Below are 16,395 nucleotides of genomic sequence, written 5' to 3' on the forward strand. Positions count from 1 at the left end.
ATGTCCTGTGTTTCTGTTTGGTCGGTGTGGGTCCTGCTCAGTGCAAAGGACTAAGATGCTGCTGGTACTTTACATACCAAGTTGTTTCTGAAAGAATAACATTAATTATTGTAGAATTATTGATTAATCAGTAATCACAGTAATCCAGAGGGATCCCGTACAATTTAGAAAAAAATGTTTTTATAAATACCATTTCTTACCAAGGTTTGAAAAGATGTGTAATGTCAGTGGAAACAATTGTTAACAGGAAGTCAAAACATACAAGACACTTTGAGTGATTACAATGAAAAGCCTTTAATTTTGTTTAATTTATTTCAAACTAAACTAGATTTAAACTGTCTTTTTAATTTACTGGATTTTAGAGAAGTTAATCTATGTACAGTATATTAATTCTTCATCTTGTTTTTGTCATAATCTCTGCCTCATTCAAAAATAAATAAAAGCAATATTCTGTTTTTGTTGTTGAAGTTGTCTATCATAAATTTCTCCAGCAGTGGCAATATGCCAAACACTAATGTTGCTTATTCAAAAGTGATTATTTTGTATGTTGTCTCATCATCCCTGTGACAGTTTCCCCTGCCACGGTTGGCAAACCACACCAGCTCCCCACACTACCATACAACTCACATGCCACATGTTAGCCAGCTAGCTTGCTACTGTTATTTGGTGGGTGCACACACTAAACTACATTTAACACCTTAGCAAGTTCCCTGTACTATTTTTTTCCCCTATAATACACACGTTTTGAGTTGTGCACACACACACAGACACCATTTTTAGTTAATTTTTTTTTATTTGTTTAAAGGTTGAAGGCCATTGTTGAAAATGTTTTTTTTTTTTCTTTTTTTTTTATTGAACATTTCAATTTTACAATTCAACATAGGAATCTTCGTTTTTCATTTTGCATTCTTATGAATTATGTAAAACATTTTCAAACTCTGTTCAAAAAGCAAGGCAGAAAAATTAGAAAAATATAAAAAAAAATAAACTATGACATGTTATAAGAAAATAAAACAAATTAATAATACAGGCTAATTTTTCTCACCTCCCAGCAGTCAGGATTAAAAAAAAGCAGATCTCTATTAACTAATTAATCAAAGCATCAGGTACCTTGACATATTTTGACACAGGTCTTGTATTGGTTTGTATGTGTCCGCCAAAAACAACAAAGAGGAAAAAAAAATCTTAATTTCACTTTTAAAACATGTCAGTGAGGGTTTCTGATTCCTCCATTTACATGTATGGATATGATATTTTCCCATATTTATGATTATATTAACCATATCAGAGATTTCTTTAGTTAGGTTATTTTTGTAAATTAAAATTTGTTGTGTATCAAATGGTGTGATATTCTCCATTTTTATGCTTAGCCAATTATGCAAGTTTTGCCAAAATTGTTCGGTAACTTTGCAAGAGTAGAAAAGATGTTCAATGGTTTCCGGTTCTTCGAGACAGAAACTGCAGGGGTCAACCTCAAAACCAAATGTTTTTTTAAGCATTTCTGCTACAGGATAATAATTGTTTATGATTTTGTATTGTAGTTCCTTTGCCTTTGGGGGAATTGGCCATTTTAAATATTTACAATATTTATCTATGATGGATGGATTATCGCTTATTCTGAGTTTTGCATTTCTTGTATAGTCATGAAAAATTTTACACTTAAAAGCATTTCCGATGAATTGGTTGTTACATTTTTTGTCTCCAATAAGCATTTGGTTAATTTTTAAGTCTGGCATGACCGTTTGTATTCTTGATTGAGAGAGTGTGTTTTGTATTAAGTGTGTCAGAGCAAGAGGTATTGCTTTGCATATTCTGTTGAATTCCCTGTAAGAACATTGAACATCAAATTTCTCCCTGAAGGCATTTAGTTGTAAAAATTTACCATGATCATCCATAAGGTCTATAACAAAAGTTATCTTTTTATCAAGCCACTTTTGATTGAATAGGCTTTTCCTATTTGTCGTGATTGTTCTGTTATTCCACAATGTGGATCCATGTGGAGTAAAATTATGGGAAAATATCATCTTCCAGTAGTACAGTACCTGTTTATGAAATTCAGATAGTTTCACAGGCAGTTTTGTAGTCTCAAAATCACATTTTAAAACAAAGTCCAACCCTCCAATTTTTTTAAAAATGCTTTTGGGGATGTGAAACCAAATTGATTCATTCTGTGACATAAAGGCTTTTATCCAATTTATTTTGAAAACTCCTATCATTGATTCAAAGTCAAGTGTTTTCAAACCTCCTTTTTTATAATCTTTGACCAATTGTGATTTTTTAATATAATGTGTTTTGTTTCTCCATATAAAGTTATATATTATAGAGTTTGCTTTTTTAATGTTTTTAGGAGCCACATACATGGAGTAACATGGATAAATCAGTTTTGATATTCCCTCTGATTTAGATAATAAATTTCGACCAAAAATGGACAAGTCTCTCATTAACCAATGATTTAGAGTTTTTTTCATGTTTTCGATTTTTTCATTCATATTTTTTTCTTCTCTTTTTTTTGCCTCTTTTATCAGTTTTATGCCTAAATACTTAACTTCTGTCTTGACAGGAATGGACATTATTTGTGTATCTGCACAAGAGTATAACGGTAGAATTTCACATTTATTCAGATTTATATTTAGACCAGATGCTTTTGAAAAAAAGGAGATTAAGTTCAAAGCTTTACTGACTATTGATTTGTCTTTTAAGAAGAAAACCGTATCATCCGCAAATTGACTTATACGAAATTCATAATCAAAGATATCGATTCCTTTACATTCCTGATTATTAACAATTAGATATGCTAATATCTGTGTGCATAAAATGAATAGTTTTGGAGATATGGGACAGCCTTGTCTTATCCCGCGAGAAACATTAATTCTAGGAGTCATTCCTGGGTTTAAAGAAACATAGCTGATTATGTCTTTATAAAACATTTTGATAACTTTACAAAATTTAATACCAAATCCAAAGTTTTGAAGTGTCTGAATCAGAAATGGATGTTCTATAGAATCAAAGGCTTTGAAGAAGTCTATAAAAAGAATGAGGCTTTCTGATTCTATAAATGATTGGTAGTCTAGCATATCTAGTACTAATCTCACATTATTGTGTATATGTCTACCTTTAATTAGAGCTGACTGAAATTAATCAACCAGTTTGACCATAACATCTTTAAGTCGATTTGTGTACACCAGGGCTACTAATTTGTAATCATTACAAAGAAGAGTAATTGGTCTCCAGTTATCAAGTTTCAGTAGATCTTTACTAGGTTTAGGTAGTAGTGTTATCAACCCAGTTTTCATTGTAGGGGATAAGCATCCTTTTTCTATACATTCCAAGAAGGTTTTATGTATTAAATCTTTAATGTCTTTCCAAAAGTGTTTATAAAATTCTGTCGTTATGCCATCTATTCCTGGTGACTTTCCATTCTTCATCTGTTTTAGTGCGCTTTCTATTTCTGATATAGTTAAATCCTCCTCTAGTATTTTCACATCTTCTTCATTTAATGTTTTTATGTTATTTTTGACTGTTTCAAATAGGAAGTCACACTCATCTATTTGGAAATTGGATTTGTATAAATTGTTATAAAAAAGCCATATTTCATCCTTGACCTGTTTTTGGTCATCAATAATATCTTCATTCTTCTTCAGTCTATTTATTCTTCTTTTACTTTGTCTTTGTTTTTCCAATCCATGAAAGTACGATGTATTCTTTTCTCCTTGTTCAAGCCATCTGGCTCTTGATCTTATAAACGCTCCATTAGCTTTTTCTCTGTACATGTCATCTATCTGAACTAGTAGGATACGTAATTCAGCCTTTTCTTCAATTGATAATACCGTTCTTTCACATAATGTATTTATTTTCTTAGTTAATTCATTTTGTTTGTGTTTTCTTGTTTGTGCTATTCTTTTTCCGGTTTCAATTGCAAGATGTTTAAGTTTAAATTTGAACCATTCCCATTTGCTCATATGTGACATGTCTAGTTTATCCACACTTTGAAAAAGAATTTTAACTTGTTTACAGAATCCATCATTAAGTAGTAGACTGTTATTAAATTTCCAAATAGTTTCTGATGACTGTGGCTGCTGAATTATTTTTAATGCTAGTTTAATCATACAGTGGTCTGTTAGGGGTGATATTGAGATTTCACACTTTAGAACATCTTTACTTATTGTCTGAGATATGAGCCAGTAATCTAGTCTTGAACACTGATTATTATCTGCAGAATTAGTCCAAGTGTATTTCAAAGACATGGGGTTAGTTATTCTCCAGTAATCAACTGTATGTGTTGAAATACATAGGTTAGTTAATATATCATCATATTCCGGTTGTTGTCCTCTATGAGGAATACGATCAAGCCATGAATCTGGAGCTATATTAAAGTCACCTCCCAATACCACTTTATCTGTCATATATTTAATTTCCCAGTTTTTTATGAATGAACCTAGACTCTCCATCATTACCCTATTTTTTGGTCTGTTATTATAACCGTATACACAAACACAAATATATCTTTGATCATGTATCTCTACTACCAATATAAGCCAGTGTCCGTCTGTATCACTTTTGTGTTCAATTACCTTTCCTGGAAATTTGCTAAAAAGTACCATTACTCCGGCAGAGTGAGAAGTTCCATGTGAGAAAAAAGTTTCATCTCCCCATTGCTGTTTCCAAAAAGTTTCATCTGCTAACCCTGAGTGTGTTTCTTGTAGAAAAAAACAGTTAGCCTGCTGCTCCTTACAAAACAAAAAAATAGCCTTGCGTTTAACAATATTTTTTAAACCTCTAACATTTATAGATACAAAAGAAACAGACATATATTTCACAGAAAACTCTTATTAGAATGCGCCTTCTAACTTTACTTTGCGCAGGAATGATTATTTGAAATGTCCGTTGTACTAACCCAAAATATTTAACATTTAACTTATCTTCTTTTTTATATCAAATATGATTAAAATAAAAATTAAAACATTTTGTGTTTTTAACTTTTTGATTTAGTCTAACTTAGGTATATTATATACTTTGTGCCTTTCCATTTTGCTGCTTAAATTAATTATACTTTAAACCAATATTGTCTCTTTTTGAAAGAGGTAAAGAAAATGACAATGAATAATCAAAAAGGCATTAAGTTATCTTATCTCCTTCCTTTTTCCAAAAATATTTTTCAGTTTAAAAGTAAACTATCTCCTTTGATGAAATAAAAAACAAAAGTAGCATCAAGCTGTTCCGCCCCCCATCTCTCCCTTTTTGTTCAAACTTAAATTTTACTATTGAAAGTGTTATATATTTCTTTTTAACTTTTTTCTCCAGTGAAAGCAGAGTTTTTACAAAAACATAAACAAAAACAGCATAATACATTGTTTCTTTAACTTAACTCAAATGTATATTATGCTGTAAAACCTCAATTCTGCTATTATTAGCAATTCGGGTTACCTGAGACTAACAGACATCTTGCCTTGTTTTGTCCATCTATCAGGGATCAATTCGTATCCCGTCAATGATTGCATATCCCTCCTTCAGAAAAGCCTTTCTGCCTTTGCGTCTGGCTTCTTCCACTCTCGGCCACAGCTTCGTTCGGGCCTCTCGATCCTCTTTGGAAAAGTCCTCCCTGAAGTGGATGTTCAGTTCTTTGCAGACTCTCGCATCTTTGGATTTCTTCCAGACTTCGTTCCTGACAGTTCGCGTTGCAAACTGAATGATGATGGGCCTTGGCATTTTGTTGTGTGCTGCATCATTTTTTCTGCCCAAGCGATGAACTGTGTCGACCATCTCTCGAAGTTTGTCCACTGCCACTGGAATCACCCTGGTCAGGATCCCGATCACAGCTTCTCTTGTCTCCTCGTTTTCTTTCTCCGGCAAGCCCAGGAGTCTCAAATCCCATCTCCTCTTATACCTGGCATTTTCTTTGCACATTTCTGTCAGAGTGATGTTTTCTTTCTTCATCAAAGCTATTTGTTTTTGCATTTTTTCAATTTCCTCTTTATTTTCTTTTACAGCTTTTGTATTGGCCTCTATACGGAGTTCAAAACTCTTGAGACGCTTGTGTTGTTTGTCGAATCTCTGGAGTACTGTTTGAATAGCTTCGTAGATGCTATCGTTGCTAACGCTAGCTTCTTCGGTTTCTATCCTTGAGTTTCTTTTCTTCAGTCTCTTGGGGTTGGGACTGGGGAGCGGTGTATGTTCGTTCAGTTGAGTTTCTCCGCTCTCTTCCATCTCCTCAATGTCTTCTTCATCACACGCTTCTTTGAGAGCTGCCAGGTTGTAGTCATGGTCTAGCATATTAGCTTTTATTTTAGCCGTATCCATGCTGTCAGTCGGATTAAATATCTTTTTTCTTGCGACTAATTTCTTAAACACTTACTTGGCACTATTTTCTTCCTAGTGATGTTTTGGGTTAGTTGCTACATCTAGAATGACACTTTTTAAGACAAAATTAACTTTTCCTTCAGACCCTGCTGAAAACGCAGCCGCTTATTCCACCATCTTGATCCCCCCCCCATTGTTGAAAATGTATTTTGTTTCTAATGTTACCACAGCACTTCCTGGTTCCGGGCAGTGTGAAAGGACCTGAGCATGGCATCGAGCTGGCTTTTGTAGTGCCTCAGGGAATTAGGAGCATGCTCAGTCCATCCCACTGCACCGTGCCAGTTGATGGGGGTGTTGGATGTGAATCTTGTGAAAATGCCTGTAATGTGGGTTTGAAAATGTAAATATATTGTACGGGTTTCTGAGATGAGAAACGGCCTGTGGCCCTTAATTGATTATTTATTGAATTCCATTAGAAGATGGTATGGTCCAGGGGAGGGGCCTATGCTATAAAGTGGAGGGAGGTCTACACTGCCAGGCAGTTAGAGGAGGGCTGTGCCGCGATGCAGACCGATTGAGGGCTGCATTTTCATGTTGTTTTGGGATTGTCTGGAAAAAAAGGACAATAAAACCTTTCATTTTTTTGCACTGAACTCGCTTTGTCATGCTTCCTGTCACCGACATTTACGAGTAAAGTACAGTTCTCCAGTCAGCCTTTTCGCCAACCTACGCTCACTCGGGCCAGAGTGTGACATTTGGTGGCAGTGGTGGGATGGCCACCCGAAAGGTCCCCAAGGGGGGAAAAAGGAAAGTACAAACCAGGAGCAGGACAGCCAGTCTCAAAGCGGATCCGGAAGCGGCCGAACTGGGTGCAGAGGGTGAAGAATGGGAGACTGATGTGGAAGAGACTCAGGTGGGGGAGGAGGCACCTGCCTTCCCATGGAGAGGCGCTACAGCAGGAGATGATCATGCTGCTACGCCAGTTTATGGGGGCTCAGAGGGGCCGGGAAGAAGCACTATTGGGGGAACTCCGAGGCCTACGGTCAGCTGTCCAAGCTGGCAGTCAGCTGCCTACTCCAGCAGCCATCTCTAGTCCCAGCGCAGGGAATGCTGTCTCCCTAATAGGGCTCCCTACACCACAACCTTGAGCCGGGGCTCGATCTGACGCCAGGTTTTACACCTTGCAGCAGCCATCACCAGCACCAGCACCTCCTCCACCGCCATCGTGAGTGCTGCTGCTGCCACAGCCCTCATCAGCGCCGCCACAGCAGTCAGCCCCAGCACTACAGCCACCAGTACCAGCCCCACGGAAGGACCCCAAGCTGCTTCCATACCAGTTTGGTGAGGACATTGAAAACTACCTCCTCCGTTTTGAGCGGATTGTCAAAACCTGGGTGTGGCCACAGGTTGAGTGGGCCTACAGACTTGTACCTCTACTGACAGGAAAGGCATTGGAAGCCTATTCGGCCATGGATGAAGAGCGGTCTGATTCTTACCCAGACCTTAAACAAGCCCTGCTGGCCAAGTTTGACATTTCCGCTGAGACCTACCGCCAGCGCTTCAGAGATCCAGCTGTACCCCCGGGAGAGGCGCCGACCGAGACCTACCAACGCTTGCAACCCAGTACATCAACGCCCGGAGGCCGGTACTGAGCAGGTCTCATCAGCGCCAGCCCCACAGAGGACACGGAGACAGCCGACAAGAAGGTCAGAAGTTTAATAACTGTGGGACTAGGGGGAATGTGAGGGTCAGCGGAGTTGGACAGCAGGCTAGTGCCAGCCATGGGGAAATTATTTGTTACTACTGCCAGCAGCCTGGCCACAAGGCCTCAGGCTGCCCTCTTAAAAAGCCTAAACTGTCTAGTTACTGCTATGTTCCCCGTAGAGAGATGTCTACAGAACCAGGTACCCTGCACTCAGAAGAGGCTACATTTCACCCAGTTATGGTCAATGGGGTACAGGTGCTGGCTTTGGTAGACAGTGGGAGTAGCACGTCACTGATTAAGAAATGCCATCTGACTGACTGCAGCATTGACTATGGCGAGGGTCGGCAACCCGCGGCTCTAGAGCCGCATGCGGCCCCTGGAGCTTTTTCAAAAATGTTTGAAAATGGAAAAAGATGGGGGAGGGAAATTTATTTTTTGTTTTAATATGGTTTCTGTAGGAGGACAAACATGACACAAACATTCTTAACGTTTTCCAATGCTGTAAAAATGTGTAGAATAAATATAAAATTTCAACATTTCTGTCAACGAAGATTTGCGTCATAGCCTGCGACACACGTTTCTATAAGCAGGGCGGGATGCAAGGCAGGTGGCTGTTGTAAACAAACCGGCGGCTGTGTGATGGGCCATGGATCCCAAAGTGAAAAAGAGAAAAATAACTGAGGAGAACAGAGGATTCAACGTTTCTTGGACCGAATTATTTGCATTCATTGCCAATGCGGAAGGATTGCCTGAATGTTTGCTCTGCAGCGAGAAGTTGTCAAATAACAAAACAAGCAATGTGGAAAGACATTTCCAGGGAAGGCATGCTACATTTGCAGCCGAGTACCCAGTTGGGAGTGAGAGAAAAAGTGTGATTGCATTACTTCTGGAGAAATTAGAGGAGCGCAAAAATAGATTTAAGAAGTGGATTGCATCTCCAAACTCCACTACTGCTGCAAGTTTTGTTGCAACCTGGGAGATAATAAAACGTGGAAAACTGTTCACAGATGGTGACTACATGAAGGAGTCATTCATCAACATATCAGAACACCTATTTGCAGACTTCAAAAACAAAACCGAGATAATACAGAAAATTAAAGACATGCCTCTCTCCGCTAAGACAGTGAAGGAAAGGGCCATTAAAATGGCAGGCAACATCACCGATAAGCAAATCAAGGACATTAATTCAGCGCCAGCATACTCAATTGCCTGTGATGAGTCCTGTGATGTGATCGATATTGAACAGACTGCGCTTTTATGCAGGTATGTGAACTCCGATTGGGCCGCAAGAAGAAATTATCCAATTAATACCACTGAAAGGCCAAACACGGGGGGAGGACATATGTGAGGCTGTGCTGAAGTGTTTAAATGACAATGGAATAAACACCAACCACCCGATTTCAGTGGCTACAGATGGGGCACCCAGCATGAGAGGATCAAAAAGGGGGTTTGTGACTTTGCTACAGAAAGCATTGGATCGAAATCTGCTTGCATTCCGCTGCATCTTGCATCAAGAGGCACTGTGTGCACAAACATTCCCATCGGAGTGTATGGCGGTGATGAACCTTGTGATCGAGATGGTGAACAAGATAATTGCAAAAGCATTGAACCACCGTCAGTTCCGTGCATTGCTTGATGAAGTTGACAGCGAATATTCCGATCTCCTGCTACACAACAAAGTCCGATGGCTGTCCAGGGGTGAGGTTTTGCGCCGCTTTGTCGCTTGTTTAGAGCATGTGAAAACATTCCTGAAAAGCAAAGACCTGAACTACCCGCAACTGGAAGATACCGAGTGGCTCGAAAAACCGCACTTTATGGTGGATATGACAAGCCACCTAAACAAGCTGAATGAAAGTCTGCAGGGGCGAGGAAACACTGCACTGCAAATGCTGGAAGCTGTTCTGTCATTCGAGCGCAAGCTGACTGTCTTTGCCAGAGATGTACTGAGAGAATTCAAAGAAGCCCATCACGATCAGACACTCAACGGTGATTATTTGCAAGGTGCGATCGTTGATATGCAAACTGCATTTGGGAGCAGATTTTGCAAGTTCCGAAAGGAAAAAATGACACTGTCTTTCCCTGTCACACCCCTGGAGATTGACCCGTCCTTGTTGAGCACATTCTCAGGAGTAAATCAAGCTGACCTTGAGATGGAAATGGCTGATATAGCCGACAAAGATTTATGGGTGTCCAAATTCAAACGTCTGACAGCCGAGCTTGAAGACGTCACTCGCCAGAAAGCCCAGCTTGCCCAAAGCCACAAATGGAGCGAAATTGAAAGCCTCCCAACACCCAAGAAACTTGTCTATGACACATGGAATGCTCTTCCTGACAGTTATAGGAACATGAAGACATATGCATTTGGAGTATTATCCATCTTTGGATCAACATACCTGTGCGAGCAGATATTCTCAAACATGAACTACATCAAATCAAAATATCGCACCTGCCTCACAGATGAGAGTTTGCAGTCCTGCGTCAAGATTAAAGTTACATCTTACATGTTGAGAAGCTGACCAGTGATGTCCGAAAACAGAAGTCACATTAAACGGGTAAGAACACAATCCTGTCATAGGCACATATTTAGTAACAAAGTGGCTGTTTTTATAAAGTGATTTCTGATTTTTGTCAGTATATATTTGGAATGACACTTAAGGATATTATTGTGTTTTGTTGCTCAGGTCCGAGGATAGCTGCGTTGGTTGCGTGTCAAAAGAGAAGAGGATGCTGCTGCGTTTTACCCTTGCACTGACTTGCTTGGCATTTGCACAGACGTCAAACTTAAACTGTATTAATTTGATTTTATATACTTAACCTTTTCAAAAACCTGATGTTTTATTTTTATAAATGCAGGCTGCATTTTATTGCACTCTGTTGCCCAGATAAGGGGCACGTTATGCACATTCCATTTTGTTGTTGTTTTTTCGAATCCTCAAAATAAAAACGACATTAAAAATCTGATTTCATTATTGCATTTCTTTAATTTCATCAAAGCAATGAAACATAATTCATTAATATTGTAATGAAGTTAAACTTGAGGCGGCATCGCACAACAGAGTAGTCACGTGGTGCGTCATTCTCTACAGGATGCACTGCAGGGAAAATAAACATTTAATCATGAAGGCTCATTATGTATTTGTAGCCAACTTAGTCATTTTGATAGTAGGCTAATATAGCTACTATAGATACATACAGCATGTGTTGCCTTCATTATAAGGCTTCTATAAGGCTTTTAATTTTTTGCGGCTCCAGACATATTTGTTTTTTGTTTTTTGGTCCAATATGGCTCTTTCAACATTTTGGGTTGCCGACCCCTGGACTATGGGAACAAAGCTGACTGTAATGTTTTGGAGGCTCTTGTTTTAGATTAGGTAGACAGGTTTTCTTTTGTGTTTTTGTTTCAGTAGAGGAAGATAGCTGAGGCCTCATTTTGTTTTATTGGGTTCATTTATTTGGCACACCACCTTTGTCCCTTCCTCCCCCACATGGGACTTTCTTGTTGAGACCTTCAGGTTGCAATAAAACTACCTTCCAGAACTCCTTGACTCATTTTCACTTCTTGATGTGTCATGTTACGGTTCCTGTTACCCCTAGCTCCAACTAAGGGACGTAACAATCTCTTAAACCACTTCAGTTCTGCTCAAACCTACCGAATGTTTATTCGTTTTCAGGATTTTAACCCTTTAAATGCCAGTTTGAAGACATGTTGCCTCTTGTTTTATTAAAAAAAACAACACAGAATATGAGATATTTCCCACACGGACGGACAAGCTGAAAACAATATGCCTCCAGCACTCGCTATCGCTGGCATGAAAACCTGGACTCATCTCTAATTTAAACTGTACACAGAGACAGATTCTCAGGGCAGGGTTCAACATCCTGATGGTCTGAGGATCTCCATCTGTTGGATTTGTGACAGAGGCATTGTGCTGATTGTGGAAACTGGTCCATTTCTTTGACTGTAGCTCTGGTGTTGCACCTTCTGATGTGTAAGTCCTGCAGAGTAGGGGCTATAGCCAGGGGTAAAAGTAGCAGTGACGTGCAGGCAGGTGAGGCAGGTGAGGCACTGCCTCACCTGCCTCACCTGCCATCATGGAAAGAAAAAAAAAGTAAAAAGAAAAAAAAATGTTTTTGTTGTTATTAAATTGTTATATGTATACAGTGATTATTCTATAAAGTTATTTTCCATTTAACTTCACCAGTTTTAGATTATTTTTATTCAAAATCGCTGAATTTTGACATTTACCGTTCAAATACTGAGAAGAGACTTGCGGTGAGGCAGCAGCCAGCTGAGCCTCACCATGGATTGCGCAATGACTCGGCTAACTGCTGGCCTACTGTGCAGTGAGACCGTATTGCTATCTCTCTGTATGTCGCTATTAAAATGTTCAAACACTTTTGCTATATGAATTATATTATAAATTTCCATAGTTTAGTTAGCTGAGGTATATAATGTACAGTGTATTTTATCAACAACTGTATGTGTGTAACGTGTTTCTTGTGCTGAGCAATCATAAAACGGCTGCGAAGACGCACTGGGTGAGGCACGCAGTTCTCCTGCCTCATGGTAGAGGGCGCTAGTGATCCCAGGGATCCTTCTTGCGACTCCTCGGCTGCAGAATAAGTGAAAGACAAATCTGACTGTGATGAAGTCAGTGCCTCACCAGCCATGAACCTCACCACACGTCACTGAAAAGTAGGTACGGTCTGTTACTGCGTACCACTAAAAGATTCAGTGGTGGTACTATTTTTTTCACTGAAAATGTGACCGTGACTTTTTCAGTGAAAAAAAGACATGCTAAGATTATGTCATCTTAAACAACATGTAATCTCCTTATTTATTGCTTCTAAGTCGTTCAGAATTTCTTCGAGTTGTGATCCGAGCTGGACGAAGCCAAGCTGCCTTTTATTACCACTAGTTAACGTTAGCAGGCACCTGTTTGTTGCAAAATCTCCCGAGTAAAATGTGTAGCAGAATAAATAGAATAAATAAATGATTTTTCATGATATTCTGTTTTATTCCAATACCACAGACAGCAGCTCAGACAAGCTGTGTGTGAGGTGACAATCAGGGATTACTCTGCAACTCATATCAATGGTATGCAATTGCGCATGTGCAACTTTACTTCCCAAACACAGCACCTCTGTGCATTCGATTTATTGTTCTGGCATGCAAAATTTTTTCACAACCAGACCACAGACTTTAATGTTGTATGCACTGGGACCGGATGAACAATAAGTGATTCCAACAGAATTCCAAACATTTTTGTGGTTGGCTGACAGGCTGTCAGCATATTTTCAGCATAAAAAAAGAGCCTTTTATGGAACAATGCCAGGGACATACAAAAAGAATAATGCATAGCAGAGAACAATTATTCAAATGTTTAAAGGAAAAGACAGAGATGCTGAAACTGAAAATGTAAGGAAGATGATTCAGAGCAAATTGAGGGCCAGAGCGAGGAGGCACAAACTCAGCAAAAAGAAGTGGCAGCCGCAGGACCTGTATGAACAGTTCAGGAGCACAAATGTACAAATGAAGGGCTGTATGTTCAATGGAAAACAACAATGGGAAGCTCAGCTGTACCCTCTGCCATGATGTAAGGGATCTTGGTCTCATGGCATCCTGTGGGTCAATATTGTTACCCAGTGGGCTGAGGGACAGATAGCCCCATTTGGTAACTCAAGGGTTTCCCAGCTTGTAACACTGCACAAAAAAGCCCATGGACACAGAAACTCCACAGCACATAATGAAGCAATTAGGATTCTTCAGACAGCAAAGAAAGATATACTTCTGAACACGAACACAACCAGTCAGGAGTGTGCATTTGAGGCCACTTCCAAGGTATTCAGGACAGCATATTATGTGGTCAAAAATAACAAGCCTTTCATAGACTCTGAGCAACTGATTGATCTGCAGCAAGCTAATTCTGCTGATCTAGATTGTGTTTTGCACAGCAAAAATGTCAGTGTTCACAGATGGGTACCAGCTGGATCTAGTCACTTAACAATGAAGGCCTGATTGATGGGGTGCTGTTGAGAGGGTCATGGTTCTAGCAGGCGATACATTCTCAAATTCTGTTAGAGTGCCCATTGGGTTTTTGGTCACCTACCTGACCAAGGCCCCTCTTGCTCAGTTACTGACTTTGGCCACACAGCCAACTCCAGGAAGAGTGCTGATGGTTCCAAGCCCTGTGCTTCTGGGACAAAGTTTTAGAAATGGTTTTATACACTCACTCTGATCTCTGCCTCACCACTATTTTATCACAGAGGTCTTCAGAGAGTTCCTATGATTTGCAGAATCCTGGTTTTGTTTTCTGGGTTAATTCAAAACAGATTTTCCCATAAGAAACCCTGGTCACTGAGAGCTTCCCTAAAGAAACAGCCCTCTTGCAACACTCTGTCTATTTCATTTCATCACTTGACAATTATGTTACCACCTTTTTTTCATCTAAGTGTAAAAGGTAAAAGGTGTACTTACAAGTGTTCTTTTTCCCTGGAGAAAGTGTGTGACAGATGTTTGATGTTCTTTGGTTGATGTTCCTCAACATGAGGGTGAAGAGGCTCCAGAACTTTACTGACCAGAGAACTGATCTTCCCCACAACACCGCTCGACTTCTTCACTTCATACACCTAGGAATCCCCACAGAACACACACACACTTAAATCAAGATTATATATTCACCATCCAGTTTGTAATGACTTGGGTTCAACTAAATAAACCTAAGCCACAGTGAGGGGCTGCTACCGGGATGCGTAGTTGACGCGTCGTCATGAGGTGGCTCCATATGATAAATCAAAACATCCGACTTGTGCTTCCGATTATGATGTATTTATTCACCGTGTAACAAAACAGCCTTTGGTCTTCACTCACATACGTTGTACCAATAACTTACATGAAAATAAACAAAAGGCTTAAACATTGGGCTCTGAACGGCGACGGTCAAAAACTGTGTGCTTCTCCCCGGTAAGCAACACACCTGAGGAGTAATTGCCTCCTCTTCTACTTATACATTTCATGTGTTGCCATTCAATACGCCACCTACTGTTGCAACCAGTGCATTACTCTAACACACACAAATACAAATGGCTCTAACACAGTTTATTAGGAACATCTGTACACCTGCCTACTCATGCAATTATCCAATTAGCCAATCATGTGGCAGAAGTGCAGTACATAAAATCATGCAGATACAGGTGAGGAGCTTTAGTTAATGTTCACATAAAACATCACAATGGGGGAAAATGTGATATCAGTGACTATGACTGTGACATGATTGTTGGTGTCATTGTTGGTTAGAGTGTTTCCCAAACTGCTGATCTCCTGAGAACAGCAGCAAAAGACCACATCAGGTTCCACTTCCTGTCACCAAGAACAGAAACCTGAGGCTGCAGTGGTTGAAGACAGGAAATACATTGCCTGGACTGATGGATCTGGATTTCTGCTGAGGCAGCAGAGGGTAGGCTTATAATCTTGTTAACCAGTTCTGATGGACTCCAAAATCAAATGCACGTGTCAATGTGGGTACTGCTTAGGAGCTTAGGCCATGGTCCAATGAAATCCTGTTCCTATTGATTTAGTGCAATTTCATCATTCACAAGTACTGCTGTGGGGCTCCAGTTACCAGGGCTACTGCACTACCTCCTGCCTCAGCTAGGTTGGCAGGTTTGTTATGACTTTATGCAGTGTAGTAGTTCAGCAGGGTGAGAGTTAACGTGTGAGAATGAATACCTTCCTGCAGTGTATCCAATCAGGTAAAATAGTAATATTAACATAGTAACTTCTTATTATCAATTAAGTCAGTATATGTTAAAGAGGTCTCTTCTCAGTATAACTATACCAAGGCATTTATGCCCCTCGTTCTAGGCTTACCCACTGCTACAGTGGCTGCAGTGGCTGCTTCCCTGACTACTTTTGTTTTGAGGGGCATAGAGAAGAGTTAGAAAGCATGACAGCTGAATGTGTCTGACATTCTCAGTAACATGACAAGATGGTGATTTCTTAAACTGATGCCAATGTTTCTTCATTCATCAGCAATATATCAATTATAATATTATACCTTTTTCCTTCCTTTTCTTTTCTGTATCCTATTTTGACTTTTTGTTAATGACATGATCATGTTAAAGTTCACATCCTAAAGTCTTCCTCATCAGTATCCACACATTTACTGCCTTTGGAGACAAAGTACTTCTGTCCACCCGACTACAGGAGTGGAATAAACCATTAACAGAGTTATAAAGTAAAGCATGCTTTTTCTCTAAAAGTCTAATTGAATAAGAGTTAAAAAAAAAAGTACAATTAACTCAATAAAGTTACTTAGTACATGTAATGGAGAAGATGTAACTTGTTACTACCCACCTCTGATCATTTTACAAAACACAAAAAACAACATTTC

The 16,395-nt window shown here is 39.4% G+C and overlaps 1 protein-coding gene across 5 annotated transcripts in view; it reads right to left on the minus strand.

Annotated features, from left to right (window-relative positions):
• LOC130175898 (anoctamin-1-like) overlaps positions 1 to 16,395 on the minus strand; it is a 144,199-nt gene that overhangs the window by 87,526 nt on the left and 40,278 nt on the right. For all 5 annotated transcript variants that reach the window (XM_056386535.1, XM_056386534.1, XM_056386539.1 and 2 more), the window contains one exon: positions 14,481 to 14,632. In XM_056386535.1, coding sequence (XP_056242510.1) covers positions 14,481 to 14,632 — 152 coding nt within the window. The remainder of the gene's footprint in view (positions 1 to 14,480; positions 14,633 to 16,395) is intronic.

The sequence above is a fragment of the Seriola aureovittata genome, chromosome 10, assembly GCF_021018895.1.
Source record: "Seriola aureovittata isolate HTS-2021-v1 ecotype China chromosome 10, ASM2101889v1, whole genome shotgun sequence".
NCBI classification, from domain to species: domain Eukaryota; kingdom Metazoa; phylum Chordata; class Actinopteri; order Carangiformes; family Carangidae; genus Seriola; species Seriola aureovittata.